Source organism: Gastrolobium bilobum, unplaced genomic scaffold (genome assembly GCF_033153095.1).
Source record: "Gastrolobium bilobum isolate Gb01-03AN ecotype WA unplaced genomic scaffold, APGP_CSIRO_Gbil_v1 utg278157, whole genome shotgun sequence".
NCBI lineage: Eukaryota > Viridiplantae > Streptophyta > Magnoliopsida > Fabales > Fabaceae > Gastrolobium > Gastrolobium bilobum.
In genome coordinates, this window is record NW_026897752.1 from 18,366 (window position 1) to 37,086 (window position 18,721).

The following is an 18,721-nucleotide window of genomic DNA, read 5'->3' on the forward strand; positions in this document are numbered from 1 at the left end:
TCTATCCTATTTCATTTTATTCAACCCATCATTGTATATCCAAACATAGCCTTAGTTTGATGACTTCCACAAAATATTTAGGAAAGACTGATCTAAATATAATATCAATTTTAAAGTCTTACTTGCAATGCACGATCCACATATGTGAAGTGCAGAGGACTACATCGTTTGCAATAACAAATAAACCGATACTTTGACCATAGCTCCAATTGTCTCAATGCCTAGAAAAGCAAAATACAAATTGAGATGATTACAACAAGAAGCTTAGTGACAGATCAATAAAGAAGTGAAAGAACTCAATGAAGAGCTGAGAAAAAGGAGGAAAACAAAAACCAGAAAGAGCAAGAGTAAAATAAAAAACTTCACGAAAAATAAAAATTGAACTACAATTTCAACTAATATGAGAAATATATTTACATTTATGACTTATAAATGACTTTTCTTTTAAATGAAAATTTCCTAAGTTCCTACATTGTCATGCAAAGAATGTAATAAATATAACAATGAAAGCATATATTTGTGAGAAGAAGTAATCAAATAGAGCCATTGAGGGCGGAGATTGATTTTATAGTATGAAAAAAAAAAATTATATTCAAAATTTCAAATGTAATTATTGCTTCTCAAGAAATATTCTTTCCAAGGTGATATACAATTGAGAAAGATAAATACAAGGAAGTATTTAAGGGATAAAAATATATGCAATGGTTTCTTTTTTTTTTGGAGTTACCCAACCCTAATTATCTCTTTGAGACGAGTTGGCTCCCTCCGGTATCCCCACGAGCTTCGACTCTTTGAGCCGGCTATGGGACTAATCCGGAGTGCGGGGGAACAGTGATGGCTAAAGGTTCAGCCCCCTCCCCAAGAATGCATTCAGCGGGAATCGAACACATATCCAACCCCACTAACTCAGCGCCAAGTTACCAACTGAGCTGCACCCATTGGGTTGCAGTGGTTTCTTGGTACATGGCATGAAGATATCATAAAATTCTATTAACGTCAACAGTGGAGACAAGCTATAGCAAGCCCTTGAAAAAAGAAATTGTAGCACATCCGCAGGGCAGAGATGGCACAACAAATAAAATTAATAACTAGCAAAACAACCTTGATACGATCCTATCCTAGTCAGCAAACGGTTTAGAAGTGTGCATAGAAGAAAGAGAAGCAGAGGAATATTGCATAACGTTGAGTCAGCAAAAGTTGTTAGGAGTAAGTCACATTGGATGGCATGGGGTCACGTTGGGTGAGTTGGTTCTATTTAGATGAGGGGGTTGAGCATTCTCGAGGGGATGGGAAATCTTTGGGAAGTATTGGGATCCTTTTGGATATTGGGAGAGAACGAGACCTCTAGAATTGTCTCACATTATCTTTTCTGCATTTCCTTTTACTGTTAATTGCATTTTTCAGTTCATTGTATTTCCTTCCTTCTTGTAATTTGTCTCTGAATTACAGTCATTGAAGGTCCATAACAAACTCCCACCCCCCTCATTAATTTCAGAAATCTATCATAAAATTATCATTGCTATGCAGTAGAATCATTAATTATTTCCATACTCTAAACACATGATTCGAGCCATAGTTGTGTTAACTCATGAAGGCCAAGCTAACAAAAGTGATGTAGGACAAAGCAGTAAAACCACAGCTTCCTTTTTCACTGCCATTACTACAACCTATGGACATTGATACATACACAAGACACAACATGAATATTGGCATTCTGACACAATAAAATTAAGTGTACTATTAATTCATTACGATTGAAGTTTCCTGTCGTGTGTGACTAGAGTGTCCAAGTCTATCAAATTGTAGTTAAATGAATTAGATTCCTGAACTTAATAATGGGAATGCTCATCAAAACATTGAAGTCAACAACACATAGGCCAACTTTCATCTTCAACCTAAGAAGGGTCAGACTCATTGTATGGGTCTATAACAGACAGTCTTATCTTGCATTTGTAAGAAGCTGATTACATGAATCAAACCTATGACCTCTTAGTCACCTGGCGACAACAACACCTGTTGTGCCAAGATTCCCTTTATAGGCCAACTTCCATGCATGAAAAATAAACAAATAAATAAATAAAATCATTTGAAGCATACCTTAGGTTGCAAGAGATCAGTATATGCTACAGTGACCTCTTCTCCCCTCTTTATTCTCTTGATACTCCTCACAATCAATCTTGGACCATAGCCCAGCTCCCCTTCTTTTTCATACATAAAAATCATCCCAATTAAATCTTTTTTAAAAAAAAAAAAAGCATATAATCATATAGCCTTAAGTCATAACTAACAATGAATTAACAAATATAAAACTTAAAAAATCAACACCTTTTGCAAGTTCACTACTGCTACTGCCACAAACCCCGCTATCTATCTGCAAAACACAATTATCATCTCAATAAATAACACAAGCAAAATATAGCAGAAAAATTTCACAAAGTAGTAGAAAATAAAAGTACTAGTGGTTGTTGAGAATGGCGAGTGAATGGGCCTATGAGAAGTTTGTGTTTCTCAGAAGGCGAAGACGAAGAAGAAGAAGAGAGTGTGAAGCGGTAGCATGCGTTGGGGGAACAACTATGGTTAATCCAAGAGAAGGTGGTGTCGAAAACCGCGATCCCAAGGGTGCGCCCTTCGTTATCCTGCACCTCCACGGCGTTCGTTAGCACCGCGCAGAGAGCAACCGTCGCTTCCTCTAAAACGGCGTCGTCGTTTTTGCAGCCACGCTGCTTCGCTATCGCTGCAGCCATGGCACTGGCGCCGACCCTGATTTTCTCAAAGACCTCCAAAACGGTGTCGTCGTCGTGGGAGGGATTTTGACACGTCAGCTCTTGGCGGTTGGAGAGTAACCCGGCGACCCGACCCGATGCGGCGGGACGGTGGTTGCTGAGGAGGCGGAGGGCGGCACGGAGGTCGCAGGAGTCGGCGGAAGGAGGGAGGTGGCGCTCGGCGGAGGAGATGTGGAGGGAGGAATGGGCGGCGGAGCATGGAGGGGAACAGTAGAAGGGTGAAAGAGGATTGGGATTGAGATTGAGATTGGAAACAGAAGTTGAAGATAGGAGAGAGAAACAAGCAGAGCAGTGAGTGTGGATATGAGAATTGTGGAGAGAGAAAGTGAGAGGGGCTAGTGTTTGGGTTATGTCTTGGCCTAATTCAATGTCTTCCATGGCTCTCATCTCCATCTCCATCTCCATAATTGTGTCCCTTCCATGCCTTTCAACTTTCAAGTTGTCTTCATAAATAAATTCATTTAAACTAACATTTTTTCCTTGAACTAAATTAAAATGCTTTTTATGAGTATTTATTACAATAAATAAATTCAAATAAGTTAGTCTTAAAAAATTAATAAAAAAATTAAAGTAAAATTTGTTGTTTAATCTTTGTTTGCTAGAAAGTAAATCAAGAGACAACTGGTGTATTACCCGTGCGATGCACAGAAAAAAAAAAGATTAAATTTTTTGTTGATTAATCTCTGAAAAAAGAAAGAACATGTCATTATTTCTCTCTCTATATATATATGTGTGTGTGCCCCTGCGATGCATAGAGGAAAAAAGAAATCGATTTGTTTGTCTCATAAAAATTAACGCAAATCGTAAAAGTATATCGCTGCATTTTATGCATTTAAGATAATAAATGATCTTTTGAATTACCACATTTAACTTCAACTATGAAGTGTTTATTGAGATATTAACGTACTAACTTAAATATTTGCCAACTCTACATGTACAAAAAGTTCGAATTAGGTACTCATAGTGTTAGTTAGACACTAACATCCCTTCAGACCGAGCCGCCTATTTTGTCATCTCTAACTGTTAACATTTATATCAACATGGTTTGTTAAATAGTAAATATAAGAGAGAGAAAATGTTTTGGCGGGTTAACCCGCCCGTTTGGAAGTTGAGGTGGGTCGGCCTTCCGGGCCTAACCCATTTTGCCACCTCTAACTGTCAGCATTTTATATCAACATGTAATAAATGAAGAGTTGTCTCTAAATTGACTTTTATGAAGTGTGTGTATTTGTGACATCTATATTAAATGAAGAGCTGGTTTGAGCTATTACGTTTAATATTCTAACAAACACTTAGTCATATAAAGACGAATTCGTTAGACAGTAAATATAAGAAGAAGAAAAATGTGTTGGCGGGTGGGGTGGGTTGGCCCTTCGGACCGAAACCAATTTGCTACCTCTAACTGTCAACATTTTATATCAGCATATAAAGTTTTTATATTTAAACATTTCGCTTTTCCTACAGTCAATGTAGATAACTTATCTACATTGAGCCCAAAACGACGTCGTTTTGAGAGCGAATGTAGATAAGTTATCTACATTCAATGTAAAAATATTAAAGCCTTAAACATAATAAGTTATGCTTGATTTATATTTGAAAGTCACATAATTTTATAATTATAAATATAATTATAAGTGTAATTTTACTTTGTTTTTAAGTATATATATTCAATTATTTGATTTTACTTTCCAAAAAATTGACCGGTATTACTCCACAGTTCGATATCATGCTAATTCTTTTGATTGTAAGTGTAATAACAACACCGGTTAAAATAAATAAATAAATAAAATTCCTTTCATTTGTTTGTCTCGTAAAAGTTAACACAAATCATAAAAGTATATAGCTGCATTTTAGCTTATCTTGTAGTCATTCAGAAATTACGTAGTTTGACTCGGCTTCTTTATGTATTTATCAAAGATGGACTTTCATTTATCACAATCTAATTGTTCATTTTATTTAGATGCTTGTTTATGAAATATTTACAACACCAAGTTCAATTATCTTAGCCGCACAAAGACGAATTTATTATACAGTAAATATATATAGATATAAATAAAAGTGTTGGCGGGCAGGGCGGGCCAAGCCCATTTTGCCACCTCTAACTGTCAGCATTTTATATCAACATATAATAGGTTTTTATATTTATCTATAAAAAAAGGGGAAAGGATATTGTGACAACCAAGTTGTGTTACTACCAAGTGACTACCAATCAATCTCACCGTTAGATCAATTATGTTGATCCAACGGTTATATTTATTTCCATCTTTGTATGGTCATGATTTCCCATATTTAAAGTGAAAGCATTAAATATGGAAAATCATAACCATACAAAGGTGAAAATAAATATAAAGTATTAAATTTGAGAAATCATGACCACACAAAGATGGAAATAAATATAAATGTTGGATCCACATAATCGATCTAACGGTGAGATTGATTGGTAGTCGCTTGGTAGTAACATAACTTGGTTGTCACAATATCCTTCCCAAAAAAAATTATAGTCGTGTATATATTACTATCTATCTATGTTTTTTATAGTTGACTCTAAATTGATTCTTTGAGATGTGTATATATATATATATATATATATATATATATATATATATATATATTAGATGAAGAGTTAAAAAATATTTAAGTTATAATGTTTAATATTCTAACAGACACTTCATAGTTGGCATGCAAAATAGCGTTAAAATAATAATATACTCCAAAATATTGAATGATCATTCATTTTAATTGAGTAATTAATAAGAATAAATAATTATTTTTTTGCTAGGATTTGCGGCCTTAATATTTGGAACTTTACAAATTAGTATTTACAAAATTGAAATCAGATTTAGGAAATTAATTATAAATGATGAAAAGTGAAATTTTAATTTAATTATAAAAACGTGTTGGCGGGCTAACGTGTTTGTTTGATGGGCTGGCCCTTTAAACGTGTTCGAATTTTCTCTTTTTAAATTATTTTTTTAAGTTAAATTTTTAATTTATTTTCTTTTGTAGTATGAATATGTCATTTCTTATTTTTTATTTCAATTATTTTTTATCAATTATACATATATTTTTATAATTTTAAATATTTTTCTCATTTAATTTGTAATTTTATGTTAAATTTAAATTTTATTATATATATATATTTTTTCACTATAGAAATATTAAATTCTAAACTATTTTCATGCTTCTCAAATTTAAATTCAAATAAAAAAATTTAAATTTTAAATATTAAATATTTTTCCACCCAATAGACATAATAATTAATATTATTAATAGACTTAACAATTTTGCATGCAGAAAGTAGTGGGAAACATTAAAATAGTCCGTACAATACTTAATGACAAACATTTTTTTTACGATACAAGAGTTGGATGGTCACTAGTCACTGAATGGTCATTCATTTTTATAATGATTTAATTTTTATAATTTATTTTTTACAGAATGATAGATGTCATTTTTTTATTTAAATTAAAATTTTGAATTCTATTATAATGATATAGATATTTTTTGCAACATTAATTTTTATCTTTTAATTTATAATTTTTATATTGGATATACACATATATTTAAAATGTTTATGTTACATATTTTATTAGAAAAATACTTGTACGAAATTTTTTTTCTCTTTCTGTAATATTTTTTTAAGTTAAACTTTTAATTTATTTTCTTTTAAAGAATAAATAAGTCATTCTTATTTTTTTTGCATTTAAATTTGAAATTTAAATTACTTTTTATCAACTCTACATATATTTTTATAATTTTAAATATTTTTTCATTTAATCGATAATTTTTATTATATTTAAATTTATATATATATATATATATATATATATATATATATATATATATATATATATATATTGCCACTGCCACCACAGAAACTTTAAACGCTGAATTCTTTTCTTACCCATCAAGTTCAAAATTCAAATTTAAATAGTTTAAATTTTAAATATTAAATATACTTAATAATTTTTCATGCAGAAAGTAGTGAAAAATATTAAAATAATTTGCAAAATACTTTATGGCTAACATTTTTTTATGATGCAAGAGTTTGATAGTCATTCAATAATTATTAATTTTTATAGTGATTAATTTTTTATAATTTATTTTGTACAGATGACAGATTTCTTTTTTTATTTAAATTAAAAATTTAAATTTTTTGTGTTTTTTTATGCATAATTATTTTGTATTAATTACACATATTTTTTGAAATATTAATTTTTTATCTTTTAATTTAATTTTTTAATGTTTTTTATACATATATATCTTGTCCCAAGCCAGGATAAAGGAGGAGAGTTGACGTCAGGTGTTGCGAACCGGCCGTAAAAAACAGCTATATTTTTATGTGATGAACCTATATGATATTTCGTTGGGGCGTACCCTTCATAGCGACGCGTTGCATCGGGCCCCGGGTGTAGCGAAAAATGGGCTAGGGTCCTTGCCACAGGGCAAGGCGCTGCATCGGGCCCGGGGTGTAGTGAAAAGTGGGCTAGGGTCCTTGCCCCAAGGCAAGGCGCCAGGTCTTCACCCGGATTTGGTGAGAAGTATGCCAGGGTCCCAACACGCAGATGGGCGAGCGTGGTGGGCAAGCATAGCCCAGGGGTTAAGGATGAGATTGGGAAGCTGGAACATAGGAACCTTAACGGGTAAATTGAGGGAGTTGGCATATGTTTTTGCTAGAAGGAAAGTGAATATTGTTTGTTTGCAAGAAACTAAGTGGGCTGGAGAAAAGGCCAAGGAAGTGGATGGAATTGGTTTCAAGTTATGGTACACAGGTACTAACAAGAGTCAAAATGGTGTTGGAATTATGATCGATAGAAGTTTCAGAGATAAAGTTGTGGACGTCAAAAGGAAAGGCGACAGGATTATTCTGGTTAAGCTTGTTGTGGGTGATTTAATCCTGAATATCCTCAGTGTGTATGCACCCCAAGTTGGATTGCAACCTATTGATAAAAGCAAATTTTGGGAAGACTTGGAGGAGGTTTTACGGGAAATACCTCGAGAGGAGAAGATTTTCTTAGGAGGAGATCTAAATGGTCATGTTGGTAAAAGCAATGGAGGTTTTGATAGAATTCATGGAGGTTTTGGCTATGGGACGAGAAACGAGACTGGAGAAGATATCTTGAATGTTGCATTGGCCTACGATTTGATGCTAGTGAACACCTTTTTTCGAAAAAGGGAGTTACATCTAATCACTTATCATAGTGGCCAAAATCGTAGTCAGATTGATTTCTTTCTGGCTAGAAGAGAAGATAGAACTTCTTGTGTCGACTGTAAGGTCTACCCTGGAGAGTGTGTCGCTACGCAACATAAGCTGGTAGTCTTGGATGTTCGGTTCAACAAAGTACTTACAATGAGAAAAAGGGCTCAGAACCCAAGGATAAGGTGGTGGAAGCTTAAGGAGGGAAAAGAGAGAGAGTTCAATGAAAGAATGTTGCACGAAGGACCTTGGGAGTTTGATGGAGGAGTAAATGCAATATGGAATGAGATGTCTCAGTGTATTCAAAATATGGGAAGGAGGGTGTTGGGAGAAAGCAAAGGAAATGGATTTCATACAAAGGAAACACGGTGGTGGAATGGAGAGGTGCTAGAGGCAATTAAACATAAGAAGGAGTGCTTTAGATCTTTGCATAAAAGTCCCAGTGAAGAGAACTTGCAAAAGTTTAGATTGGCGAGAAAAAATGCAAAGAAAGCAGTGCGAGAAGCTAGAGGCAAGGTTTTCAACGAGTTGTATAAAAATCTTGGGAGCAAGGATGGTGAAAGAGGTATTTATAAACTTGCAAAAATAAAGGATAAGAAAAGTAAAGACCTCACCCAAGTTAGATGCATCAAGGATGAAAATCAAAAAAATTTGGTGAGAGATGAAGATGTGAATGAAAGATGGTTGAACTACTTCAACAAGCTGTTTAATGGGGATGGAGATACAAGCGAGGTGGACTTGGAGGACGCGTATGCTGATATGAATAGAAGATTTATGCGCAGAATTAATACACATGAAGTTAAGGAGGCTTTAAAGAGGATGAAGACTAGTAAAGCCCTGGGGCCTCATGGTGTCCCTATTAAAGTGTGGAGAGGCCTGGGGGATGTGGCAATAAAATGGTTGACCAATCTTTTCAATAAGATTCTCCAGACAAATAAGATGCCTGATGCATGGAGGAAAAGTATGATTGTGCCTATCTACAAAAACAAGGGAGATATACATAATTGTTCAAACTATAGAACTTGTAGTAATAACTTACTTCATTGTTCTTACATTCTTCCAGTTCCTATTGTAGTCCTTCCAACAATATATCATCCCTGCAAAATTAAGCTAACCGAAACATATGAAACTTGTAGTAACACCATTTTAAATCTAAATCACAAGCTTAAAAGTGTACAAACCAAATCGAAAGATAATAAACATAAAATATATCTTAAATTTGAAAGGCAGAGTAGAAGAAAGTGTACACCTGCTTGGATCCTCTTCCAACGTTATTTGCTCAACAAATGCTCCCAAATTGAAATAAAGTACAGAACAATGAACATGGAAGATCAGCAAACATAATATAGAAAATTATAAACGCACAAATAATGAGTAAGCTTATGCAAAAGAACAACTTAAGAAGATGAAGAAGATAAACAGACATAAATAAAAGAAATATATTTACAAAAGAAGATTACCATAGGAAAATATGCAGCACCACATATCCTACTTATACATGTACTACATTCTAAATTCGTTTTTAAACTCATTTTTCTATATTAAAATTTATTTTTTATAGCTTCTAACAATTAATAGGATTAAGTATTACCCATGCAAAAAGTAGTGGGAACAATTAATAAGCTTAACAATTACCCATGCAGAAATTAGTGTGAACAATTAATAAGGTTAACAATTTCAATATAGAAAGTAGTGAGATATTAATACAACTGTCTCCCACTAACAAATCTTAAAAAATAATGATAATTCAAATTCGAATTGTTTCACATAAATGAATTAATAACAATCACTACAAAAAAAAATCTTATTAGTGACGAAATTTTATGAAATTTCATCAGAAATTCTTACGTCGCAAGTAAATTTCGTCATAAATTCCTCATCGCAAGTTTATTTGTGACAAAATTTGATTATTTGTGTCAAAAATTGTCATTTGTGACGAAATTTATGACGAAATTTTTAGTCACAAATAAACTTTTTTCTCGTAGTGAATTGAAATTCGAAATGTTTCTATAAGAGGAAAAAAATTGAAGTAAATGTAGTGTGAACACAAAGTGAAGAATGCATGAGAAATTGACACGTCATCAAACTTGCCAACAAATGGTTTTGCTTTAGAATAGATATAGATATGCAAAATAAGAGCCTAACTTGCTTAACACGAGGGCATGTGCGTAATGTCATTTGCATGCACTTTTTTTTCAAAATCTTTTTATTCAAAAAAAATAAAAAATCCTTTCGCTAATATATGAGTGTTTGGATATTTGTGTTTTTTAAAAATAAAAGTTACCAAAAAAAAGAAGAAGTAAAAAACATGCTCTTTCTCTTTCTCTATTTTTTTTTTACCAAAAGGTCAAATTTTTAGCTTATAAGGAATTAGAAGTTAAAAATTAAATAGTTTTTCAAAAATCAAAATTTGTCTCAACCTCAACTTCAATCCATCCAATCTTTTTCTCTGTCGTCACCACCACCATTATTCTCGTTGCTGCCAACGCCACCACACCCCTCAATCAACTTATCATTGTTATGTCATCACCACAACTCCAACCTTAATCGATATCATCTCTGTCACTAGTACCACCACCACCACACCTTCGTCATCACTGCCACCACTTTGACATCACCATCACCCTAACTCCATTATCCTGCCGCCATTACTACCACCATCTTTCCGCCACCGTCTCTATCATCACTAAACTTTTTCCCATAATTTGTTTTCACATATCATTTGTTACGGTTTAATTAGTAGTCTTAGTTACTTAGATGTATTAAAAATTTGGTGGGAAAAATTTTCCTATCCAACTCGACGAGATTAGTTGAGTAATCAATGAACTGGGGGGAATTTTTTTAAAGAAAAACTCAATTTTCTTATTTGTTGTATTTTTATTCCATCTCATTTTACTTTTCTATGATGTTTTGAAAATTAACAGCTAACTTAGTCTTTTAAACCATACCTAGGTTTCAGTAATCTAGTGCCCTCATCGATTTGAGTTGGGCATTAAATAGGTTATGTACTCGAATCAGACCAAAACTAGGTTCAATCGCCGTTTTATGTTAAATTGTGTAAAATATATACATTTTGCAAGCAACGAAATTCGAACGTAAGTCCCCTTGTTTGAGGATCGAAAGGCTTACCAATAAACCACTTTTATTTATTAGACATAGTTGTTTAAACCATACCTGGGTTTCAGTAATCTAGTGCCCTTACCGATTTGAACTGGGCATTAAATTGATTATGTACTCGAACCAGATCAAAACCGAGTTCAATCGGTGTTGAACCGTTTTATGTTAAATTGTGTAAAATATATACATTTTGCAAGCAACGAGATTTGAACGTAAATCCCCTTGTTTGAGGATCGAAAGGCTTACCCGTAAACCACTTTTATTTATTAGACATAAAGTTCATAATTTAATATTTATTATATATTATTTTGAAATTTGCTTGAACCTGGTTGACCCAGTGACTCAATGGCCCAATACCTCGACCGTGTCGATGACCAGTCCGAGCTTTAAAACATTGGTTTAAACTTGCAAATGTGAGTGCTTACAAGTTCGTGTTTACCACTAATTTGGGTTGCCAATTAGTTTGGGTTCATTTTTATCTTTTTCAATCTCTTTGTATCTTTCATTTGAGTTCATCTATCATCGACCTCAATTAATTTGGGATAAATGTATTGTTGATGTTGATTAAATAAGATGCCAATTAATATTTTGAAGTACTTAACATTTGAATTTATTAAATATAAATAAGGACAAAACTCGCATCAACATTTGGATACTCAACAATGTTAATATTTTTTGGGTTGAAATCAACGATGAGATTAGACATAACTTTTTGAACATACATGTCTAATTAAATTGATCTTGTAAATTAATTAATCAATCGACACATTTTTTTTTAAAACATAATAATGAATGGAAACATGTGAAGAAGGAAATTGGACAGTTGTTGTAATTTGCAATTATGATGGTAAATGTAATGGACATGTAGTAAGTGTTGGAAGTCCAAATTGAATTTATGTATCAATCAATTATTATTTTGGTGACTTATGGGCCAGGTTGTTTTTAATTTTTTTTAATCTATCAATGAAGAATTTATGTATTTTTTTTCCATTGGTCGGTCTAATAATTATTGGGTTGGATAACACATAGGTCAAAATTGTATTAAAAACAACCAATGAAAATCCTTGTAAGTTAGAGTAAGCTAAAATTTGATAAAATTAGGCTTAAACTTGAATTAGATGGCATAATTAAATTGTGTAGTAAATTTTACGGGATCTTATACTAATGTAATTATGGTTAGATTAATTTTTAAAATTTAGTCAAAGCTCTAATTAAAATCAATCAATAAGGAGCCTTATAAGTCAAAGTGACGACAAGTTAGCAATTAAATGTAATGACTAAGTTACCATGATATTTTCATCACCAAATTTTTCCCACTTAATGGAACTCCTTGGCCAACCTATATAGATGAAGGAAGAGGATTGATTACTAAGCTATCAATTAAATTGGTTAAAGGAAGAGGAAAGTCAAAAACGGTGGTTATAAGTCATTTTATTAAAGTAAAGCTTTCTAAATTGAATTGTCTTCTTATTCTTCCTGCAAAAGCCACGAAATTTCTGCACCTTATTTGAAAGTAAAATGGCCTTGAAGGCCGATGCATGTGAGGGGGAAAAACAAAATTTTTTCTCAAGCGGAATCACACATGCAATCAAGATTCATGCTTTAAGACAGCATGATGTTACCTTTGTTTGTGATTCGAACTCCAAGTTGATCAATGTCAGGTTTGAAGGGTTAAAACCCTCTAACATTGATCCACACCACCCACGTCAAGATGCAAGAACTCTTTCTTGAAAAATCACCAATTGATCACCACAAAGAGGCTTGATATGTGCTCAATAGGTGAAGGAGGAGGTAAGGTGAATGTGTTTAGAAGAGTGATATTTTCAGCAAGAAAACATCACAAAAGTGCCGCATAGAATGGAGTAGAATTGGCTAGGTGTTTTGTGAAAAATCCTAAGGAGAACCTACCCAAGTTGGCGCACAAGAGTGTGATGAGAGAGTCATGATGCAATCAGATTTTTCACTTAAAAAACTGATTGAGGTGGCGCACAAAGAGGGAGAAAAAGGTGGAGTTGTTGCAATTCAAAATTCCCAACAACCTACTTCTGAATACTCATGAGACTGGGTCTTAACCTAGTCAAAATTCTGATCTAATGGACATCATATGGCCAGCCATATGTGCGCCCCCTTCAGCCCCAGAAACGGTCCAGATACGTTGAGCAGTTGCATTCAAATTTGAACCAACTCACTCACTGATTCTCTCAACCAACCAAATCTGATTGGAGCTTATTTGGTTGAATAGATGACACTTATAATCACACCAAATCAGCGCCCCAAACAGCCCTTGGTGATCTCCAAAGATCTACTCTTGATACAAGGGATTTGTTCCAACAAGATTTTATCTTATCCTTTTGTTATGAAACAACTTTTCATAGCCAATTCAAATTAAAATTCAAATATTTAAATTCAAACGTTCAAACATTTAAATTCTAAATTCAAAATTCAAATTTCAAAATTCAAATTTCAATTCAAAATTCGAATTTCAAAATTCAGATTCAAATTTCAAATTCAAAATTCAAAATTTAAAATTTAAATATTTGATAATTAATTTAACTAATTAAATTAATTAGTAATGTATTGGACCATCCAAGCCCATTACATGATCAATGCGCCCTTTTTCCTTTTTAGGTGGGCTTCCAAACTTCTTCTTGGACTAACAACCATTATTAGACCTAATACCTTTAATGCTAGATCATCATGACAATAAGGTGTTAGTGTGTGACCCATTAGGTCCAACATAGCCACTGACATAAATGGGCTCGGGCCCAATAAGCCCACAACCCATTTAATGACAACACAGAGCACTAGCAATGCTTTGTTGCCCCAGAACTAGTTAGATTAATGACTTGATCATCCTATTATACATATTTGGTTACCGTATATATTTCCTTTCATCTCGGTTAAATTCCCATTAAACCTAGGGTAAGGAAATGTATCAACCCTTGCGGTTTAGGGTAAGCTTTATTCGAAATAGAGAATCTTCAATTTACTGGCTCTAAAGGCAGATCATCTCATGATCTCTTTTACTATGCATAGATTCCCGAGTCCCAGTAAATGTCATCCCGATTTCTCCGGTTTACAGATAACCTAATCTATCATAGAGATTTGACGAATTCCTCCAGCTTATCACCCTAGCCCTGTGCTCTTTCAGGACAAGCCCAACAGTGTACCTATGAGTCTCCATGTTTCAGGCATACGAGGTATACAATCAAAGCATGCCTTCTAGAACACAGTCTAGGTAATAACTTCTGGTCTAAGGAAAGACATACCCAAATATAAAGAGACTACTCTAATGATACTATCTGTGAGATTTCCTCATAGAGTCTCTTTGTGGGTCTGTTCAGTGCGAGCTATACCCTTATAGGTCCACCCACGACTTTAGCTAAGACATCTCCATATCTGTAGCACATGAGGTCTTTACCTTGTATCCAAATACAAGTAGATAAGTCGTGCTAGTCTTACCCGAGATCACTGATCCCCATTCTCAGTGTCTCTAGACTAGGAACATAAAATTAGGAATAAACGTGCGGTGTCCTTGAATCCTCATGATCGTGATCTCATCACATATACTCAAGAGATACATGTTCTATTCCAAGGGGTTTATCCAGTTACTCATATAAAATATTAATAATAATATTGAGACAAAATATGAAACAGGATAAATAGTGCTTTTATTTATTTGCGACAATATAAAAGGTCCACATATTTCCTAATCTAATCAAAAGATTGTCTCTAGGACATCCATATACTAACAATCTCCCACTTGGCCTAGAGCCAATCTGACCTAAGTCGTATACCTAAAGCCTCATAATGACTATCATGTTTTCTCTGAGAAACCGCCTTTGTCAGAGAATCAGCTAGGTTATTATATGTGGGAACATAATCCATCTTTGCATCCTTCCTATCAATGATTACTCTAATCAGGTGATATCTGTGGAGCACGTGTTTAGATCTTTGATGAGACCTAGGTTCCTTTGACTGTGCAATGGCTCCAGTGCTTTCACAAAGCAACTGTATTGGCTCATCTATGCTTGGAACCACCCTTAGTTCAGATATGAACTTCTTGATCCAGACGGCCTCCTTAGCCGCTTCTGAAGCAGCTATGTATTCAGCTTCTGTCGTTGAATCTGCTTTTGTTTCTTGCTTGGAGCTCTTCCAAGATACTGCCCCATCATTTAAGGTGAAGACGAACCCTGATTGTGACTTACAGTCATCTTTGTCACTTTTAAAGCTTGCATCAGTGAACCCTTTCACTGTAAACTCATACACCCTACCATAGACCAGAAACGCATCCTTAGTTCTTCTTAAGTATTTAAGGATGGTCTTGACTGCTGTCCAGTGACCCTCTCCAGGGTCAGACTGGTATCTGCTCGTAATGCTCAAAGCATATGAGACATCTGGTCTCGTACATATCATGGCATACATGATGGATCCAATAGCCGAAGCGTATGGAATTCCACTCATGAGATCCTTCTCAGGCTGTGACATAGGACACATAGCCTTTGAAAGGTGTACCCCATTACTGACGGGAAGAAAACCCCTTTTCGACCCTTCCATGCTAAACCTCTTTAGCATCTTGTCAACATACGTGGATTGAGATAAACCCAGCAGCCTGTTGGATCTATCTCTATAAATTTTTATACCAAGTATAAAGGTCGCTTCTCCCAAATCCTTCATGGTGAAGCTTTCTGAAAGCCACTCTTTCGTTATTTGTAATGTGGGGATGTCATTTCCTATAAGTAATATGTCATCTATATAAAGCACCAGGAAGACAACATTACTCCTACTAACCTTCCTGTAAACACAAGGTTCATCCTCGTTCTTGATGAAACCATTACTCCTAACGACTTCACCAAAACGAATATTCCAACTCCTTGATGCCTGCTACTATTGCAAGCATGATCCTAATAGATTTGATCATGGCAACCGGTGAGAAAATCTCATCGTAGTCAACTCCTTGTCTTTGACGATACACTTTTGCCACCAACCTAGCTTTGTAGGACTAAACGTTGCCATCTGCATCAGTCTTTCTTTTAAAGACCCATTTATTACCGATAGGAACTATTCCTTGCGGTTTAGGAATCAAGGTCCATACCTTGTTTTGATACATCAAATCCATTTTAGATTCCATGGCTTCAAGCCATCTAGAAGATTCAACATCCTTGACTGCCTCTTCGTAGTTACTTGGTTCATCATCCTCGATGGTTTGCTGATTCTCAATCACAAACCCATACCTCTCATGTGGATGGATGACCCTCGTAGACCTACAGAGTTGTGTGTTTACTTCTCCTTTGGAGAACGTCGCCTGCGGTGCAGACTCGGGTTCCTCAATCTGTTCTTGTGGTCCTTGAACTTCTTCAAGATCAATCTTAATCCCACTGGCTCCTTGAGAGATCAAATCCTTCTCAATGAACTCGGCATTCTTGGACACAAACGCCTTGTGTTTAAAGTAGTATCCCTTAGAACCTCTGGGATACCCCATAAATTGACATTTAGTACTCTCAGCACTAAGCTTATCTGATGCCAACGCTTTGACATAAGCCAGCGATCCCCATACCCTGAGGTAACTCAGGTTGGGTCTCTTACCATTCCATATCGTATATGGTGTGGTCTGAACAGATTTAGACGGTACCCTATTTAGAAGGTATTCCGCTGTGTCTAAGGCATATCCCCAAAACGATTTTGGAAGTTGAGTCTCACTCATCATAGACCTAACCATGTCTAACAAGGTCCTGTTGCTTCTTTATGAGACACCATATTGGTGTGGTGTGTAAGGTGCAGTAAACTGCGAGAGAATTCCATTTTCTCTCAGATAATCCCAAAACTCATGGCTCAGATATTTACCATCACGATCTGATCGCAGTGACTTAACCATCTTGGCACGTTGTTTCTCTACTTCATCCATAAAGGTAATGAAATAGGAGTATCCTCCTCTAGCCTTAATAGACATTGGGCCACATACATCAGAGTGAATGAGTTCTACTAACTCGCTAGCCCTATGAATCTCAAGCCTTTTGGGCTTTTGACGAATCATTTTCCCAGCTAGACAAGATTCACATTGTCCATAGGATTTCAAATCCTTGGGATCTAGGCATCCATCTCTATGCATCATAGACAATCTTGTTTCATTTTATGTGCCCTAGTCTATAGTGCCAAAGATAGGATTGATTATCTATCCTAGGTCATTTCACATCTACATTGAGCACTTCAGTTCCCATTTCCAAAACATACAAGCCATTTATTAAAGAAGCAGTACCAAAAACAATATCATTCAAAATGATAGAAAATGTACCATCCCTAATAGTGAAAGCAAAACCATCATGTTCTAAACAAGAAATAGAAATAATGTTTCTAGAAATGCCGGGAACATAAAGACAATTATTCAAATGCAATAAGAGGCTCGTAGGCTAATGAGGTCGGTATCTCCAATAACATGAGCAGCAACTCCTGCTCCATCACCAACGCGTAGGTCTACCTCGTTCTTCTCCAATCTTCTAGGGCTCCTAAGCACCTGCAACACATTGCAGATTATGAGAACCACAACCGGTATCCAATACCCATGAAGTCAGACGAATAATTTATCTCAATCATGTGAATACCTGAGGTAGAAGCATCACCATGCTCCTTCACACTCTTCAGGTAGTCTGGACAATTCCTCTTCAAATGGCCCTTTTTGCCACAATGGAAGCACACAGCACCGCTTTTGTCCTTGGGGTGCACTCTTACCCTTCTTTTTGCCTTTCTTCCTTTTGGACTTTCCTTTGGGCTTAAGGGAGTTGCCTTTCGCAGGCTCCTTGCCCTTACCCTTGGCCCTTTCAGGCCCACCAATCAAAAGAGCTTGTGTCTCATCTTTCTTGATAGACATTTCAGCCGTTGTTAACATACTTAACAACTCTGGCAAGCTCACAAGCATCCCATGCATGTTATAATTCATTATGAATTCACTGAAAGAAGGAGGAAGTGATGATAGAACTAAGTCATTAATTAATTCAACATCCATTGTGAACCCTAGACCCTCTAGCTTCTCAATGAGCGTTATCATCTTCAGTACATGGTGGTTAAAACACATGCCTTCAGTCATCTTGCATAGGAACAATTCCCTAAAGGTCTCATACCTCTCATGTCTGCCTTTAATATCATACAACTCCCTGAGATGCAGGATAATAGAGGGGGCATCCATATGCTCGTGCTGTTTACGCAGTTCAAGCGACTTGGATGCTAGCATGATGCAACAAGCCAACACATTATCATCCATGTGTTGCTTGTAGGCCTCGAAATCAAATTCCGCAAACCCATCTTCCTTTTCCTTAGGCGCAATAGGTAAAGTAGTGTCAAGGACATAAGCAACTTTTTCGGCCCGCAGAACATTTCTGACGTTCCGATACCAGTCCATAAAATTAGGACCAGTCAGTTTGTTCGTATCGAGTATTGAGCGCAGTGACAGTGGAATAGTCATACTAAAAACTGAAAATGTAAAGATAGATTAATTAATATATATTGTCATGTTACAAATTATTAAAGACTTTAAATAATTTGCCCCTCCCACCATTTTATCTAAGTCAATGACCCTTACCATTTGACTTAGGGTTAATCTACTTTTAGACTTTACCTTAGTGGGATTAAG

The 18,721-nt window shown here is 35.1% G+C and overlaps 2 protein-coding genes across 2 annotated transcripts; one reads left to right on the plus strand and one right to left on the minus strand.

The window, feature by feature from the left end:
• Positions 1-85: 85 nt before the first annotated feature.
• LOC133309879 (protein SET DOMAIN GROUP 41-like) lies at positions 86-3,191 on the minus strand. The gene is made up of 4 exons (XM_061510733.1): positions 2,457-3,191; positions 2,326-2,371; positions 2,098-2,201; positions 86-221 (listed from the first exon to the last, which is right to left on the minus strand). The coding sequence occupies exons 1-4, from the start codon at positions 3,186-3,188 to the stop codon at positions 111-113; spliced, it is 993 nt and encodes a 330-aa protein (XP_061366717.1). The 5' UTR covers positions 3,189-3,191; the 3' UTR covers positions 86-110.
• A 4,198-nt stretch (positions 3,192-7,389) lies between these two features.
• On the plus strand, positions 7,390-7,761 carry LOC133309877 (uncharacterized; the record flags this gene model as incomplete). The annotated part of the gene is made up of 1 exon (XM_061510732.1): positions 7,390-7,761. A coding segment is annotated over exon 1 (372 nt), but the record flags the coding sequence as incomplete, so codon positions are not given.
• Between the last annotated feature and the right edge of the window lie 10,960 nt (positions 7,762-18,721).